Raw genomic sequence first — 19,909 nt, forward strand, 5'->3', positions numbered from 1 at the left:
AGGTCGAATTTGGATATTTCCCCTTTGTTTCTGGCATTACCCTTGATAGTGGCCGACTCTAAACCAGATGTGACGTATATGGCTACAGCATGCGTAGAGCCAAAGTGGGGTGGTGACATTGAACACATTGTTCGAAGGGTTGAGTTCGGTGTTGGTATTCATATGGAACAACGGCCCTAGAGGATGATAGGTGGCAGTTTAGGAGAGCTCCAACCCTTATGGTCTTCTAGTGCACTTGTTAAAGTACATCTCCTCGTTGCACGATTGGGGTGGTGCGAGTTGTTATTCTTTGTTCATTCTCTCGATCAGGCATGGGTGTTGGTGGGTGACAAAATGGTGAGGCGTAAATTGAAATATCCCAAATGGATATTTGCTCTACTGCTACTATTTGTTTAATTATATAAATTATATTTTCCTATAGATTTTGCTTTGATCTTATAGAACTAGACAGAAGTTGCAGAAGAAGGTTGTTTCTTTTTGTATTTTTCAAAATATAGGTATTACAATGAATAAATAACAGTAATTGATAAAATAGAAGTGATAGAAATCATATGCAGCAATACATACTATTCTAGAAATGATTCTAAAAGCGTACCAGCAAAGTTTGATTTATTTCAGAGTAGTACCAATATAGATGTACTTCAAACAAGGTTGACGCCAGCTGAAGATGGGAACCAGCTACAGCCAAACAAATTCAAATGATAGAGCCTAAGCTGCTGCAATAAAACAACTCCAGTCTACTACAAATAAACACTCCAAAATTTCTCTTGCGAGCTGCTATAAGGAAAAGCCAGGCTGATCCAAAGTGGTCGCCTTCCCAATAAATCCACTGCCTGCAAAGTGTGACTACAATACTAGAAATTGATCCTTTGTCATGATCAAACTATATGCATAAGAACCTTCAAATCTGATCTTGTTGAGGGCTACATTCCAACAAATCTACTCTCAACACTAGGGTTTGCATCCTAGGTGAGGAATGCTCTTCCTAAGCAATGGCATCCAAAATAGGTTGACAAAATGATAAAGATACTCATCTTTAGGTTGCCTTCTCCTTATATCCCCTCTCCAAGGCAATTGAACCCTAAAAGAACCCTAATGTGGATTTCATTTGAACTTTATAATATAACATTATTTTCCCAATAAAGGCATCCAAATAGAAGGAAATCATTACTTTATTAATGACAAATAGCTCCAAGCATCAAATAAGTCCCAGCAAGTGATAATCAAATACTAGAGACTAAGCTCTTTCCAACAAGCTATCAGACATAGGCAAATCGATCCAAATGGAGCCAAAAAACTTCTTATTACTCCCAAATGGCTAAACACTTAACCTTATTTAAATTATTAAAATGCTAACTTAGAAGAATATTTAAATATATTAAAATATTTTCTAAGTAGCCAAGGAACAACCCAAACACCTCTAAAACATGAAACTGAGTTTGTCACCTACCTGTGACTGATGTCGAACAACCTAGGCCAACTAGCGATCACACCCTCAAATCTAAGGATACTCCTAAAATATAGGGAACACACCCAAATCTCCTGAAATTAAGACCAGGGGATGATCTCATAGAACCTCAACTCTGGAAACGTCACCACCTCCAAGGTAGGAATCTCCTCCTACAATCAAGGAACTGCCTCCTAAAATCAAGGAACTACCCTCAATTGATCTACTACTGCCTGTAATACCAAATCCAGACGCTAAAAACCTTGACTGAGTCCCTGATCACCACTGCCAGCCTACAAGACTCCATAATAGGCTAACTCTCATGTCATTGCTAGATAGAGCTAAAAAGGGGACATGTCAAATCCTCCCCTCTCGAAGATGCTTGCCCACAAGCAACTACAAAGCCGGATGCTGTAAAATAGTCTCTCCCTCCCAAATGGCATCCTCTATAGGGAGACCTCTCTAGCGAATCAGATATTCTCGAATCACCCTACTTCTCAACTGGCATTCCCTCTCTTCCAAGATCTGGAGATGGTATAATATGTTGCTCCAGTGCCTTTTTCAGACATGACACATGGAACACATTATGAATCCTACTGCCAGATGGTAACTCAATCTCATACACAGCCTCTCCAACACACCTAATAATCCTGTATGGTCCATAAAAACGAGGTTTAAGCTTCTCAACTCCACTCCTTTTAAGAGTGCTCTGTCAGTAAGGCTGCAGTCATAGGTACACCATATCCCCCACCTCAAATATCCTCTCAATCCTGTGTCGATCAACGTAGACCTTCTGCTAACTATGTGCCTGTTGAAGATTCTCTCTAAGAAATCTCATGATGTCCTGGTTCTCCCGTACCTAATCCTGTGCCAAAGAAACCCTGTTGTCACTAATCACTAGATCAACAAAAGATAAGAGCATCATAATCATAGAGAGCTCTAAATGAAGTCATAGCAATCGACATATGATACGTGGTATTATAACAATACTCGCCCAAGTGCAACCAATGCACCCATGTCCTCTGTTGTGATACTCTAATTTAAACATCAAGATCTTCGAAGTGTAGCATCTCACCAATAATCCACTGGAGGACTGTATTATACATGTCATTTCTTGGATTCCAAACCAATTTTTTTTAAAATGCAACATATTCATATTGCACCTGTCTAAATAGATGTGCAAACCCATATTGCCAATTCCTCTCCATGAGGTCCCTACTAACAATCCTTGAACCTGATGCAATCCGCAGAAACTAACAAAATAACATGTTCAACCATAGCATACGACCCTCCATATCTCTCAAACATACAAACAGTTGTTCCATTCTGGCGAAAATGCCCAAACACTACAAACCATGAAGCTATATATGGAAGTCTGTGTAAAGTGATGTATCTCATGAATCAATACCTGGGTCCCATAACAAAACACATGTCATACTATGTGTGATGTAGAAGAACTTCATATTATCACCATCACTATCAAGTAACCCTCTATTTATGCAAACCACCATAGCTATGGGTGAGTAAAATCTTGCATGCTCAAAAACTATCAACAATGGCCACCCTATCTCATTGTCATAACTCTGACCAGCAACACAAGTGATATCAAACATACTATCAAACGAATTCCAATCAACAACAAACACTCCCTGCTCCATCGCTAACCTATAGGGGCACCTCCCAACACTCCCATACTATTGAAAACCTAATGTAGACAATGAAAAACTCAGATGAGTCATAAGATCCCCACTAGGATAGTCACTAATCCTCAATGGATTGAAGAGTACAAAGTCACCAATCAACAAGGTTATTTCTGCCCCGTCAAGGAAACCATGTGGCCATCTCTTAACAGAAGTATATGTGTCATCCATGCCCATAAGGGACACTCTTGAGTGGCCGGCCCACCAAGCGTATGCTCAACTTCACAATCATACTCCAAGATTGAGCTCCTCATATCATTTGTGTCTTCAAGATCAAGAGCCTCCTCATCATCCAATTCAAGAGTGGGTTATCTAAAATCAAATCAGCACTCGTCTCGGAAAACAGGTTATCACCAATGACTAAATGTATGTCATCAACTTCTTCAAGACTATAGGCAGCAAACTCATGAGAATGGGAAGTAAAATTGCTGCTATCCAAACTCAAAATTTTGGAATCCTCTTCTATAACTTCTTTGGAATCAACTTGTATATCCTCAGTATTAATGGCACTATTGGTGTCATTGAATAATGCATCATCAAGTGGTTAGCTTCCTCATTCACCTCATGAATATGTTGTCTGTCTAAACAAGCTATTGCAAGAGGCAAGTTTTCTAATTGAGCTGAAGTAGAATGTAGTAGACTCAGCTCCACACAATGTTCCTCCTACTAATTTTCTAATTTTGTAGGTAAAGCATGGATTAAACTCAACTCCCTACTCAGTTCTTCAATCTGATTTTCTACCATGAGGAGAGCTACTTGAGAATTTTCCAAAGCTTCTCTAACCTTTAAAAGTTCTGAAATAAGCTGATCAATCTCCTCTTCTTTCCCCCTCAAAGCAATAGAGTAAATAACACCAAGGTCAAGAAGATGATCTCTATCTGAAAGGAGGTTTAAGTAATTATTCTTCACTGCCTTCATGGCTGTCTTAAGCACATGCAAATTAGAGATTGATGAGATTGATGAAGCCTCTTCTTTACATTTATGTCTTCCCTCAAGTTGGACCTTCCAAATATAGCTCTCTACTAACTTGTGCGAACTATCAAAATGTGACAAGGCTACAATGACCTTTTCTTCACCAACCTTCAGTTGGCTCTCTAGAACAAGCTTATGGACTGTAAATCCATAAGCAAAGGATGGGGACTGCCATTGATAGCAGGGCTCTCTTCAATATCCTCTTTTGATACCCCCTCAAGATCTTCATCTAGTAATTCCTCTTGTTGATTATTGTTGGTCTGTGTTTCCTTTGTTAACTTATCTTCTCTCCCAATACTTTCTTTTCTATCCCTTAATTCTTTCCTTCCTTGCTATTGATATGAACTTTTGGATATGAAATCATCCTCGGCATCTAGTATACCCATAAATTGTGTGAATGCAAGCATATCTTGTATCTACTTAGGAAGAGAACAATACTAATGGTAGCTGCTCATTATTGCATCATTGAAAGCCTTAGCAGGAGGCCTCTTACTTGTACCTATTGACGGAGATGAAGCCTTAAAGCACCCATTTCTCATTCTAGCCATGGTATTAACTTGCAACTAACCCAAAAGGCTAGCAGGAACTAGGCTCTGATACCACTAAAATATCCCAAATGGATATTTGCTCTACTGCTACTCTTTGTTTAATTAAATAAATTATATTTCCTATAGATTTCCCTTTGATCTTATAGAGCTAGACAGAAGTTGCAAAAGAAGGTTGTTTCTTTTTGTATTTCTCAAAATATAGGTATTACAATGAATAAATAACAGTAACTGATAAAATAAGTGATAGAAATCATATGCAGCAATACATACTATTCTGGAAATGATTCTAAAATTGTACCAGCAGAGTTTGATTTATTTCAAAGTAGTACCAATAGAGATGTACTTCAAAAAAGGTTGATGCCAGTTGAAGATGGGAACCAGCTACAGCCAAACAAGTTCAAATGATAGAGCCTAAGTTGCTGCAATAAAACAACTCCAGTCTGTTGCAAATACACACTCCAAAATTCCTCTTGCAAGCTGCTATAAGGAAAAGCTAGGCTGAACCAAAGTGGTCACCTTCCCAATAAATCCATTGCCTGCAAAGTGTGACTGCAATACTAGAAATTGATCCTCTATCGTGATCAAACTATATGCATAAGAACCTTCAAATCTGATCTTGTTAAGGGCTACATCCCAACAAATCTGCTCTCAACACTAGGGTTTGCATCCTAGGTGAGGAATGCTCTTCCAAAGCAATGGCATCCAAAATAGGTTGACAAAATGATAAAGATACTCATCTTTAGGTTGCCTTCTCCTTATATCCCCTCTCCAAGGCAATTCAAACCCTAAAAGAACCCTAAAGTGGATTTCATTTGAACTTTATAATATAACATTATTTTCCCACTAAAGGCGTCCAAATAGAAGGAAATCATTACTTTATTAATGACAAATAGCTCTAAGCATCAAATAAGTCCCGGCAAGTGATAATCAAATACTAGAGACTGAGCTCTTTCCAATGAGCTATCACACATAGGCAAATCGATCCAAATGGAGCCAAAAAACTCCTTATTACTCCAAAATGACTAAACACTTAACCTTATTTAAATTATTAAAATGCTAACTTAGGAGAATATTTAAATATATTAAAATATTTCCCAAGTAGCCAAGGAACAACCCAAACACCTCTAAAACATGAAATCGAGTTTGTCACCTGCTTGTGACTAATACCGGACAACCTGGGCCAACTGGCAAACACACCCTCAAATCTAGGGATACTCCTAAAATATAGGGAACACACCCAAATGTCCTAAAATTGAGACTAGGGGGTGATCTCATAGAACCCCAACTCTGGAAATGTCACCACCTCCTAAACGGTAGGAATCTCCTACAATCAAGGAACTGCCTCTTAAAATCAAGGAACCGCTCTCAATTCATCTACTACTGCCTGTAATAGCAAATCCGAACGCTGAAAACCCTGATTGAGTACCTGATCACCACTGCCAGCCTACGAGACTCCATAATAGGTTAACTCTCATGTCACTACTAAATAGCGCTAAAAAGGGGACATGAAATAAATCAGCACTTATGAAGTCAAATGTGTCAATGGGTGAGGATGGTTAGGCCAAGAATTAGAAAGCAAATTCCTGTGAGGCCTCACAAGAAGGGCTCAGGAAGGGTGCAGGTGGGGTTGCGAGTAGTGTTGGTTTGTCCATGGAGGAAAAAGGTTATGTACAACCAGAGCTGCTTCAAAGTGGAGGAGAGGAGTCAGGGCCTTCGAATCAGGTTGGTCACGAACCTAAGACAGGGATCAACGTATCTTTGCTACCAAAGCATGTTGCAGTGGCCGAGAGAAAGTCAATTCAAGGTAGAGGCAATGCCAATGTGGCCAACGATGGCATTCCCAATTTCACCAAGGAAGATGCTGCAAAATGGTTCTCAAGTTAGGTGGCGAAGCGTCTTTGTTGGGGTATGGTTATGGGGGGGTCTTGATGCAAGATCACAAATTTTGGTATGACTAATCATTTTGTAAAAGCAATATATATTGTATATGGGTTATATTTTCAGATGGGTGGGTGATGATGAGGATAGGCTGGGTAGTCTCTTTTGGCACTTCGTGCTATGTAAATTGCTTTTTCGAATATTAATATAAAGCTCTTTATTACCGATCAAAAAAAACGAATGATGCGATGCAATGAATATCTTCAATATACAGATCTACAATAAGGTAGAGAAATATTTGATATCTCCGATAGGGATTGCGTGGATTATGGGATGATAATTTCCTTCCTTACCCTGGTATGCACTTCTGCTATTCCTGATATGAAAAAGTAGTAGCAGCTCCTGGTATGGCAATATTAGAGTGCTGTAAGTCTTTCCTTTCTATTGCTTATAGCCATCAAGCCAAGTTGCTGTCTCTGATTTAAACTCTAGATGAATGCAATGGTTTCGTCAATCTCACTTATAGCTGTTTCAGATAGGACAATATGAATTACACTGAAGTCTGTTATCTATTTCTTACAGAAATGATGTAATTTGCTATGTCTGATTTGTCTTAAAAAATATGCAATAATGGTGGTGTTTTTCTTGATATCCTCAAGTATATAGAACCAGATTTGCCAAAGGCAAATGCTCAATTGAGTGTTCCAGTAAAGATGAATAGATAATAAGAAACAATTGATGATAATTTGAAGTGATACTTAAGTCTCTTAAATATCTTATGAAATCAAATGGATGCATCTTTTGATTCTATCCTTTGATTGTACCTTTTGTTAATGATTAACTAATCTTTCTTAAGATCGCACTTTTCCATTCTTATGAGCATTTGTTTCTTATCCAAACTGTTCTTTTTCTGCCTAATGATTTATCACCCTTGAACAAATAATCAGTTGATTAGTTAATATATGCAACAAATCCCTTCATGGAAGTGATACTAATAATATCAAACTGATCACAAAAAATGACATAATTTGTTTTCTTAATGATTGATGTAATCATCCTTTAGAGATCGATCTTCTTAATCTTCCTTCAAAATGCTCATAATCAATGGGCAATTATGATGATTAATATCGATAAGCTTACTAACTGATATTTCATGGTTAACATAACCACTTATTGCAGATTGACTTGGTAATTGATGGTTGACATTGCTCTTTTAGTTATTGTTAATGATGATGATTTTTAAAGGATGTCATGTTATAGTCATGCCAGATTATAAATTTACTCTTCATTTTCCTAATCGCATTAACTCAATGTAATCAATAGTAAAGTCATAACTTTCATGTTGATAAGATGGGTATCCGAAACATTGTTGCATTTGGCATCATGTGAGCTCAATGTCTGGATCATTATTTGGTGTTATGCTGATGAAGGTAATTGATATCTATAACCATTGATCATATCACTTGATCTTAACCAATCTGACTAGTGCATTCCCTTGTCTGCTTACTTGAGGCTAGATAGGAAAATCAACTTATTGTTAAGATCAACTTATTGTTAAGACTTCACAATTTTCCCTTGATAAGATCTTGATAATAGTGAATTTATTGAAAGAATATGCAAAACTACCTCCTTGAACTTCTAACTGCTATGTACAAATTGCCAATCTCTATTCACTATTTTGAGGTGCTCAAGGTCTGACAAACCTTGACCAGATATGTACTTAATGGCTTTCTTGTTATTAGGTGGAGGATGGAGGTATCCCAATATTATAAAGAGACTCCAGATATATATCAATCATTAGTTGCCTACAAATGGGCATCAACTTCTCTTTTTACTTAAGGTTCCCAACTCCATAGACATTTGAGTTTTGCTCCCAAATGACCACCCAAACAACAATGTCACACAGGGTGTAGCGCTCCAACCAGAAAGCATGCCTTCACATTGACAAATATTCTGACCTCTTTCAGGCTGAACTTCCCGCACCATGCTAGATTAGGCAAGTATCTAAACTTAGATTTGCTAAGTGTGCTTCATCTTGATTGTGTTTGTTACCAATTGAGTGTAATTACAAATTGCAGGATACTGCATGTCAAAACCAATTCAGATCCCAGTAGTCACAAAATAGATTTCATTAACATCATCTGCAAATTTGTCACATAAAATGCAGCAAACCTGTACTGACGAAAGTTTTGTAGCTTCTGCTACATTGCTATAGAAATGAGATTTTGTTTGATTTATCTGCCACAAACTGATTATGTAGAAGTGACCCAATGATGAACAGTGATAAACAAACCTATCTAGGTGACTTACTAAAAATAGACACTCCATCCAAGAATCTTGGAGCACAAACTAGAAGCCATAAATAACATTTAAAACGTCATATGACTCATCTAAACCATCTAAGATCATTGATAACATCAAATTACCCCACTGAACAAGCTGACACAAACACAAAAAGTTAGCGGCAACTACACTAGTAAAGAACCTGAAAATGGGGACACGACACAATTGTCTTTCCCTAATATCCAGAATAGCCTTAGGTAACAATATCAATTTCTCCTCTTCATCTAATGGTGGAAACTCAAAGAGAAGGTGTAATAACAGTCTAAGTGACTTTTTGAGGCACGAAACATGAAAAACATTTTGGGTCTTTCTATGCTTTAGTAACTCCATTTCGTCGCAACCTCTCTTATCCTCATCACAACCTTGTACAATCTGTAAAATCAATGCTTCAGCTTCTCTACCCTACTCTTCTTCAAAGATGACAGCTTGTAGGGTGTTACAAATGTAAATGGCAGAGTATTTTATTGATTAAACAGAGATCAAAACGATCAATATATACAAAAGGAGATTAGAATAGAATAGAAACATTCTATTCTACACTACACCTAAATATTAGAAACATTCTAATATTTACAATAAACTACAACAGTGAGCGTTAAAGATTATTCTAATACCCCCCCCATAATGCTCAATCTATTTACTACACCAATAGATCCCTTGAATTTAACAAACTTGTCAGGACCAAGGGGTTTTGTGAAAATATCTACTGGTTGCTCTGAGGTAGGGACATAGAGTAACTGAATAGATCCATCTTCTACTAACTGTCGGATATAATGGCAATGAACCTCTATGTGCTTGGTTTGTTCATGAAACACTGGGTTTTTGGCAAGTTTGAGTACTGCCTGATTGTCTGAAAACAAAGAAGTTGGACCTGCTTGAGAAATATGCATATCTGCAAGCATCTGACGGAGCCAAACTGCTTCACAAGCTGCCTTGACAGCTCCTCTATATTCTGCTTCTGTAGAGGAGAGTGCATGTGCTTGTTGCTTCTTACTGGTCCAGGTAATTGTTGCAGATCCGATACTGAACACATAACCAGAAGTAGATTTCCTATCATCAACTAAGCCGGTCCAATCAGAATCAGTGAATCCACTGAGCTGAGGAGTAGTACTCCTTGTGTAAAGAAGACCATAATCTGAAGTACCCTGTACATAGCGTAACACACGTTTTGTTGCAATCCAATGATCAGTCCTGGGGTTCGTCATGAACCGAGAGATGTAGTTGACTGCAAAACTGAGATCAGGTCTAGTAGTAGTAAGATAGATGAGACTACCTACTAGCTGCCTGAAGAGTGTTTCATCTACAGGAGGAGAATCAGATTGTGCGGACAATTTCAGACCAGTCTCCATAGGAGTGGAGGCAGGTTTGCAATCCTGCATTCGAAACCTGTCAAGCAAATTTCTGGCATAATTGGACTGAGACAAAAAAATACTGTTGTCAGTCTGCCAAACCTCAATACCTAAACAATAATGAAGCAATCCAAGATCGGTCATATCAAAAGTTCTGCATAGATCCTATTTGATATCTGAAATTAAATGTTCTGAACTCCCAGTAATGATCAGATCATCTACATAGACAACAAGAAAAAGAATTTCATTACCAGAGTGTTTAATATACAGATTACTATCTGACGGGCTGCACTGAAATCCCTGAGTAACCAAGTACTGATCAATCTTTATGTACCAAGCCCTAGGAGCCTGTTTAAGACCATAGATGGCCTTCTGGAGTTTACATACTTTTGGTTTTGAACCGGCAACCTTAAAACCTGGGGGCTGCGTCATGTAGACTTCTTCCTGTAATTCACCATTGAGAAAAGCACTCACATCCATTTGATGAACTTTCCAACCATATAGAGCTACAATGGCAAGAAGAATGCGAAAAGTGCTCATATTGGCTATTGGAGCAAATGTCTCCTCATAGTCAATGCCTTCACACTGGGTGAATCCTCAAGCAACAAGTCTGGCTTTGTATTTGTCCAGGGTACCATCTGCATGGTACTTGACCTTATAGACCCATTTACAGCTGATGGGTTTCTTCCCAAAAGGAAGATCTGAAAGAACCCAGGTATGATTCTTTTGAAGACTTTGAAGCTCGGCATCCATTGCATGTTCTCATTCTGGAATTCCTTTGGCCTCTGCATATGTCTGGGGCTCAGGGATACTATGGATGTTGGCCATAAGAGCTATATTGACTGTGTTGTGCTGAATGCTCTTATTTCTGGAGGTTCTACCCTCAATGAGTTCATCAGGACGAAGATCACTAATCATTTTCACCCACCATTTTGGCCGAAGAGTCGAGGAGCCAGTATCAAATGTTGTCGAAATAGCTGGATGAGGAGCAGGAGCAAGGGCTATATTATCAGGAGGTGGCTGAGGTGGTGTATCAGTAGCATCAGATGACTCATGTAAAATAGAAGAACCCAAGTCAAAGATTGCTGAAGACTGAATCTCGGAATGCGGTGGAGAGTCAGAGAGCGGAAATGGTCCAAGTTCCTCATCAAACACAACATCACGACTGAAGATTAAACGATTAGTATTTACATCAATCAGCCTGTAGGCCTTATGTGTGTGACTATATCTTGTAAACATAAGTTTTTGGCTTTTGGAATCCAACTTAGTGCGTTTGACATCAGGAATCCATACATATGCCAGAGAGCCAAAAACTTTCAAATGGTTGATCCTAGGTTTGCGAGCAGACCAGGCTTCCTCAGGAGTCTTATGATTAACGGCAAGGGTGGGTGACCGGTTAAGAAGATAGACCGATGTGGATACTGCTTCTGCCCAATATTTTTTGGGAACATTTCTATGTTCTAGCATAGCCCTAGCCATTTCTGTGATGGTACAGTTTCGATGCTCTACAACACCATTTTGCTAAGGAGTGTGAGGTGTGGTGAACTAACATCTAATGCCATGAGTAGTACAGAAGGCAGAGAAAGCAAAAGAACAGAATTCCCCCCCATTATCGGTCCTAAGAGTATGGATGGAGGAACAGACTCTTTTTCTACTAGGGCTTTAAATTGCTGAAATACAGGAAAAGCATCTGATTTTTGCTTAAGAAAATATACCCACATTTTGCGTCTGAAATCATCCACAAAGAGTAAGAAGTACCTATTCCCGAAAATAGAAGAAGTATTCATAGGACCACATACATTAGCATGGACCAACTGTAGCACTCTAGATGCCTACCATGATTCGCCATTCTTAAATGGTGTCCTATGTTGCTTCCCTGCTTGGCAAGCTCCACAAACACGATGTTTCTGGGTCTGGATGTTAGGTAGGCCATGGACTAAATTATCCCGAGCAAGTTGTGCTAGATATTGCATGTTCAGATGACCATATCACTAATGCCAAAGGTTGCTGAGAGCAGATGATTCGGCAATGAAGGCATGCTCAAGAAAATCTCCTGAATCTATAAGTCTATAAATACCATGATCCTCAAGACCGATAGCAAGGGTAGTGCGAGAAGCATGATCAATAATCGAACACTTATTTCCACTGAAGATGAAATCCAATTGAGGAGAGTGCTTCATAATCTGACTAACAGACAGAAGATTATGTTTCATGCCAGGAACATAACATACATTGAGAAACATGAGTTTTCTTCCTCCAGACTGAATCTGAACATTGCCTTTGCCGACAATATTGTATTCTTCGCCGCCTCCAAAGATTATTGAATCAAAATAGGGAGTGAATTCAACAAATCAATCACGCCTATGAGTAAAATGTCAGGAGGCACCAGAATCAATGTACCAGGCAGAAGATTTCGCATGATTTGTAGGTATGCTAGCCATAAAGGCATGATAGATTCTTTCTGCTTTGAGTGTTGGGCAGCATTGGCTTGCTATTGAATTGAGTCTGACTTCTGATGCTGCTGATACAGATGTTCATAACGTGTGAATATCTCAAATGGCACAAACTTCGATGTAAGAAAATTAAAGACCTAGAAAATTTGGAGAACCCAGAAAAGAGCTCGAAAAACCCAAAAATAAAATGTTGTCGAAATTCGGATCCACTGGCTCGAAAACTGAGGCACGGAAAACAAGACACCCATAAAAAACTGATGAAGACCCATTTGAGATCTCCAGAAACCCACCAAGAATATGAGATCAGAGAATTTTTCTGAGGTTAAAAACTAGGGTTTCGAAGAAAACCCTAGTCGACAGTTATGGAGGACGAATTAGCAGAGAAAATGGCCGATTTTAGTTGCAGAATGGGGGCATTTTTTTATATTACCGAGACAGCAAAGGTAACATATAAAAAAAATGATTTTACCTTAAAACCGCAAGTCTTTCAACTGAAAAAATCGTGTTTTAGGAGCTCGCGATTTGCAATCGAACTAAGAAAATGGCGGATTTATATATCAGACACTCATAGCAGAGGATGAGACACGATTTGGAGCTGAAAACAGACGTAGTTCCAACGTATTTCAGACGCTCAGAGGAAGAGACGTGATTTGGCAGATTTGAAATAAAACACAGACATTTTTCCACGAATTCGCAAACTTTTTATTCTAAAACCCTAGTGCTCTAATACCATGTTACAAATGTAAATGGCGGAATATTTTATTAATTAAACAGAGATCAAAACGATCAATATATACAAAAGGAGATTAGAATAGAATAGAAACATTCTATTCTACACTACACCTAAATATTAGAAACATTCTAATATTTACAATAAACTACAACAGTGAGCATTAAAGATTATTCTAATATAGGGTTGCAGTCGCAATAAAGCCAAGTCACCAATCTCAAAAGATTGCTCCTTGTGCCTCTCTGTATAGATGTTCTGTTGATTATCGGCCTACTAAAGATTATCTTTGAATGCTTTAGGATTTCTTGACTCTTCTATACCCAATCCTTGGCCTTTGGTACCATCTATCATCAATGACTAAATCCACAAAAGATACAGCATCATATCCATACAAAGCTCTGAAAGAGTCATGCCAATAGACATGTATTGGGTAGTATTATGCAAAGCTCACCTAAATACAACCACCTAAATGTTGCCCCAATATATAGTTGCATAGATAAATTGCCTCCTATTTATTGGCAACCTTCATCCACCCGTTTGTTTGCAAATGTTAGCTAGTCCTTGGAGTTAACTCAACACTTGTTAATCTCAAAAGCTCCTACCAAAACAAATTGAGAAACTCGTTGTCCCAATCACTCGTTATATTTCCTGGGTAGATGATGTAATTTAAATGCCTCCCTAAAGGATAATTATGCAACTCGAGGCGCCTTGTCCTCAAAAGGTATGGGAGCATACTTAGTTAACCTATCAATCACCACAAAAAAAAACATTTTCCTTGTATTCCTAGAGGACATATGATGAACTCCATAGGATACACTCTACCTTTCTACTCTAAAAATGGTTGGGGCTGCAGTAATCCTACAGGGAAAGTATGCTTGTTTTATTACAAGTCAAACACTCTCTAGTATGTCGCAAGGCATCATCCTTCAGGCCATTCCATGTGAATCTCTCCTTGATTTGTTTATAAACATTGAAATAACTAGGATGTCCTGCCATAAAATGGTCATGGATAGCCCTCAAAATCTTCTCTTTTGTCTTAGATTCTTGAACAATTTAAATCCTATCCCTCTACAAAGTAAGATCTTCCATCACCTTGCACTTGTCACCCTACATTTCTCCCTCCATGAAATTACAAGCTAAAGTACTTTTTGAATACTCAACCAACTGATCAGCCTTCCAATCACCTGAAATCTTTGACATCGAATACAAAGTAAGTCTCCTAGACAAGAAATCAGCAACTACATTCCTCTTTCTCTTAATATACAATAGGGAAGAGTCATATGCCTACAATTTGCTAACCCACTTTTGCTATCTTTCATTTAAATCTTTCTGACTTAAGAAATATTTGGGGCTATTATGATCAGTTCTTACCACAAACTTACTTCCAACCAAGTTATATCTGAATTCATCCAACATGCACACATAATGGCTGACATTTCCTTGTCACACATGCAAAATCTTTCCATCATATTTCTTTGAGCTTCCTTCTCATGAATGCAATGGGATTTTTGTTTAAAATTATAATACCTCCAATGACCTAACCTGGAGCATGACAATACAGCACAAAGATGAGAAAATTTTGGCAATGCTAAAAGTGGACAAGACCTCATGACCTCCTTAACTCTGTCATATGTTTGTAGTGTTGCCCAAATGAATCAAGAACAATATTTTGCCCAGAACTTGCCAAATGTAGGTTTCTCAATAACTATTGCCTCTAAAACAAATTAATTTGTACTACTATAAATTTTTGTATAGAATATGACCATAGAGCTGTGCAACAAATGGTACAGGAAAAAAATTGCAAAAAGCCAAAAGAAGTTGTTTTCAACTAAGTCACCATATTCGTCCCTGCAACCCCAAATTCGCAAGTTGGTTCGGTCCAAATTCAAATTCGGTTTGAATTCATTTCAAATTCGCCTGCAGACTGGTAAATTCGCTCGTCATTCACTGGGAAGGACCCTGGACGACTACGGGGTGATTTTGCAGTGAATGATGACAAAACACATCGAGCCAATATGGAACCCAGAGCGAATGACCAACAAATTTGGTCGTGATTGACTTTTCAAATGATTTTTGAAACATTTTTTAATTAAAACCCTGAAATGACACTGATTTTTCAGTTGCTTTTGCGTTTACACATTCCGTTTTTGTATCGTGAGTCCAAGATTTATTTTGCTGTCGTTTTTCTTGTGCGTCCAAAATCCAATAACATTATAGACTACAGTTTGCATCCAGAAATATTATCACGTGTCCAAAAGGCAGGGCAAAAACATTATACTTTGCATCCAGAAACATTATCGTGCATCCAAAAGAGTCAAGTGACTTGAACAACAGTTTTTCCTACCATTTTTTACTTTTTTGTTCTGAGTAGAGGTTACAGATTACAGGCTACAGTTTTTCTGTCATTTTTTTCTTGTAAACAGAGGTTACAGTTGTTACCATTACAGATTACATAACAGAGTCAACAAACCATTCATGGTAGAGGCACATTCACGAGAATATAATGTTTTTTTTTTTTTTTTTTTTAAACTTGTACGTACAAACCCAAAATGAACCCGAACCCAGTCTAAACAAATTTTAAGCGAATTTCGAACCCGAATGTCAAACCTGCATACGAACCAAAATCCGAACTGACAACCTAGGCTTTGAATGAAACAGAAGGTAATCTTTTGTTTTTCAGATCTTCCAATTGCAACAGCAATGTTTGTTTGGGTCCGCTACACTTTTTTGAAAGAATAAGAGCTTGATTTGTTAATATAATGAGAAGGAACTTAAGAATTAATACTCTGATACCAGGTTGGAATGGCAAACAATGAACACAAAATTCAGAACTTCATCAAATGAATCAAGCACAATGCAATAGCAAGGAGTCTATCATAAACATGTGTGTGCACAATGAACTCTCCTTGCATATATTGATCAAGGAGGAAGTAGGAAGTGTGAATAGGACTACTAGGAGTAGAAACTAGATAAAAGACAACATGATAGATAAAAACTCTTTTCATACTAACAATAGCTACAGAAGCTATAATATCAGATTTACAAGTAATAGTACAACCTTGACTTCCCTGCTGTCTAAAGGATCAGACACCTAATCTCACTTCCAAGGTCTGCTATAGCTTTGTTATACTGGTGACTGGGATAAAATCCTCGGATTGTCCCAAAAGTGATTCCAAACTCACAGTGAGGTATACTGTAGGTTTATTATGCTAGTGACTGAGATGAAATCCTTAGATCACCCCCAGAACTGACTTAGAACCCTCTATAGTTGATGGTGCTGAAGTTAGGATATTGGCGGCAAATCAAGTACTCTGATTCCCCTCGTACTTCACCTTCAGATCTCTCAGTTTGGGCATCACGTCTGATCTGCCCTAAAATCCTTGCTGATGATGTGTGTTAGCCCTAGTCTGGTACAAAATCATCTTTCACAGCAAATAGTGCCAAGTCTGATCATGAATTTGTGTCTTTTCTGCTACCTCTGGCTGCTTGGGACAGGAGAAAGGTACTTTATAAAAATTCAGGAGTTTTCAATGCAGGAAGAATTTGTCTCTTTTCTGTTAGCTCTGGCTGCTTTGGGCAGGGAAAAATGGCACTTTATTAAGATTCAGGAGTTTTCAATGCAAGATATGGTAAAACAAGGCTGAAAAGAGGGTTTTCAATGTTCATCCTACCTCAAGAAATTCATCCAAATATAGGGACGTGTGTCCCTGTGGAACAGATTGTAATTTGTAATAATCAAAGAATGTCCCAAGCACCTCCAAATGGAACCTTCATCTGCCTTCATACTAACCTACGCAGCAGTTTAAGAAGGGCCAAAAACTAGGCGCCAGATTCAGATTTCAATACTTTATCTTATCTATTTTTAATAATTTAATTATAGTTTTTTTTTTCTGAAAAATAGTCGAGGTGTTCAAAAAATAAAAACATTTTTGCAGCTGCTGGACCACCCCAGCTACAGAGGAGATATGGCATGGTTCCTCTCTTTTCATGCCCAATTGTGATTGGTTTTAACCAGTTGCCTAATACTGTAGCATAGGAACATATTTGCCCGATACTAGGCAATCTGTGCGTTGCATCGAACTTATTTTCCATTTCGAGCCTCTCTTGCAAGGATTTGCTAGTTGGGAACAGTTAATTTTTCAACAGATCTATTTTAATGACAGTGCCTTCTCATGTGTTCTATGTTGCCATCATCGCTAGACTGGAAAGCTCAAAAGACAACCTCCACCATAAGTGAATGATAGATGGAAAAATGTCGATTCCTCCAAAAAAATCATCCGGGTGTTGCACGTTGTGGTCTGTCCGCTAGAAGATTTGTAACAATTGGAGATAAATGAAGGGAAACATACATTCTCCATTTGTTCCAGAAAGCATATTGCCACCAACTTTTCAGTTATAGCAATCAAACACAGAACAAAATTTTCTCCAAACTTGATCCATTCTTTAGAACATTATGTATGGTGGTATGAATCGCGGCTTGGCTCATCTAGAGGAGAGTTGCAAGCTCGAGTTTACCTCTGTATTCCAAGAAATGAACGTCAAAAATCTTAACCGCATTGTATTGCATTCAATATGGAGGACTGAATTCGGCGTGAGGATAGACCATAAAACCCTTGAGTTTCTCTCATTTATTTGGATTGCAAACATGAACACGTTACAGCTAGACCTGAAAAGGTACATGTTACTACCAAAAGCATATATTCAAAGGACAAGTTCGGCAAAATACAGACCATAACAGGACTGCCTAGTCGATTAGCCTTATCATCCAAGATAAAACCAATTAAATTGTCTACAATTCTAATGAATCATTAGGTAAGCATTACTATCATGATGAAAGACAGAATAATTGAATGCATTTACTGCTGAAAATAATCAATTCTAAGTCTATAAATTCAGATACAAATCAAAGAAAAACTCGTGGACTAGAGAATACAAAAATTATACCTCAATTCTTGACATACCGTCCCCAAGGAAGGCACAAGCATTCTTTACATGAGCAATGAAGTAGGTATCGCATAATCCACATTGACTGCAATAATGAACTTTAATCAATTTTCTGCTGTAAATAGTTTTTTTAATCTTGTTTTTAAATATGAATGTAGATGCAAGAAAGTAAGCATGCAGAACCTGCAATGGTCTTTGGCGGGATAAACGCCACCAGGGGAGATGGGCTTCGACCTCTTCCTCCAATCCTCCCTTAATTCAGTATCTGCCATAGCCATTAAAAAAACAGCAATCATAACCCCGTAATTTTCCCTGATAAAATGGTATAAGCGTTGTGATGTTTGAATCCACCTGTGAACTTTGCATAAACTTTGAGAAATTGTAAAGGGCAAAAACCTTTTCCAGAGGAGCAACGCACTCGCAGCGGGGGGGGAAGCGATTTGAAGTTGGAGAAGCCACGAGTGCATACTGAGATGGCCATTTTACAAGATTTCAATGGATGAATTGCCTTTTTAGTTTATATTTATATTTAAATGGGAACCAAATACAAACGAGCTCGGATATGCTTTTTAATTCCTATTATCACCAATTATTCCCAACTAATTCCCATTTGACGACTAAAATTGGTGTTGCTTACACATTTTAATAATAATAAAAATGGGGAAGTCTAATTTTGTGAAAATGTGTGGCTGATGTTTAATCAAAATTTGAAAGGTTCGAATCACTTTTTTCTGCTTTCTCTTCCGCGTTTGTAATTTGGAAAGCTCTTTTCTTTTAAATATTTAAATTTGTGTCTTGAATGGTTTGAATGGTTTGTTTGCCTCTGTTCATTATAGAGGCGAAGTGATTGTATTTCGGTTTTCTAAAATCTTAAATTTGTTATATCTTTCATTTTTTTTTAAGGAATTAATAGTAATTATTATTATGTGTTAATTTCAAGATTCATATCTAAGATTTTTCTAATGAGAGGCTTCCAAATAACCGATGCGTTGTAGGCCTTTGCCTTGTATCTTTTGTTCATATTATTAGACATAAAATTGGCATTTTGAAATAGTTTAAGAATTTTTTAAGTCCTGGCTTGTTTCTATTAAGGGAGCGTTTTCACTAATTTTTTTTTTAAATATTGACTGTTAGAAGACTTTTTTGTTTTGTCTTCTCAATTTGTAATTAGGAAAGTTCAAATCATCATATCGAATTTAAAAATGATGTCATGAAAGATAAAATGTAAAAGCTTTTGGAGAACTTATTTAGGTTTTTTCAAATCTTAAAATTTATCAATATTCTTTGTTTTGGAAGAATTCAATTACATTTTTTTTTAAAAGGTTGTAGTAGCCCTAGTTTTTTCTTCTATGAATTTATTACTAGGATAGCTTAAAGTATCATATTTTAAGTTGTATTTGAAAGACATGGATATTTGATCTATGTCATTGAAAGTTAAAATACGAAAAAAAATACAATAAATTTTCAAGAATTTAAAAAATCGTGAAAATATCTCAAATTGTTAATTTTTTTTGTTTTGCAAGGGTTTATTTTGTGTTATTCACA

At 37.5% G+C, this 19,909-nt stretch overlaps 1 protein-coding gene across 5 annotated transcripts in view; it reads right to left on the reverse strand.

The window, feature by feature from the left end:
• HCAR (coenzyme F420 hydrogenase family / dehydrogenase, beta subunit family) overlaps positions 1 to 18,861 on the reverse strand; it is a 218,961-nt gene extending 200,100 nt beyond the window's left edge. For 2 of the 5 annotated variants that reach the window (XM_089798344.1, XM_089798342.1), the window contains exons 1-3: positions 18,761 to 18,861; positions 18,548 to 18,629; positions 18,365 to 18,449 (exon numbers count right to left, since the gene is read on the reverse strand). In XM_089798344.1, coding sequence (XP_089654470.1) covers positions 18,365 to 18,449; positions 18,548 to 18,629; positions 18,761 to 18,845 — 252 coding nt within the window. In that variant the 5' untranslated portion in view covers positions 18,846 to 18,861. Of the gene's footprint in view, positions 1 to 18,364; positions 18,450 to 18,547; positions 18,630 to 18,715 lie in introns of those variants that run through there. The other 3 variants (XM_089798343.1, XM_089798341.1, XM_089798346.1) reach the window with 2 other exon arrangements.
• Between the last annotated feature and the right edge of the window lie 1,048 nt (positions 18,862 to 19,909).

This window comes from Cupressus sempervirens, chromosome 8, assembly GCF_028749045.1.
Source record: "Cupressus sempervirens isolate cs-2001-9-10 chromosome 8, ASM2874904v1, whole genome shotgun sequence".
Taxonomy (NCBI): domain Eukaryota; kingdom Viridiplantae; phylum Streptophyta; class Pinopsida; order Cupressales; family Cupressaceae; genus Cupressus; species Cupressus sempervirens.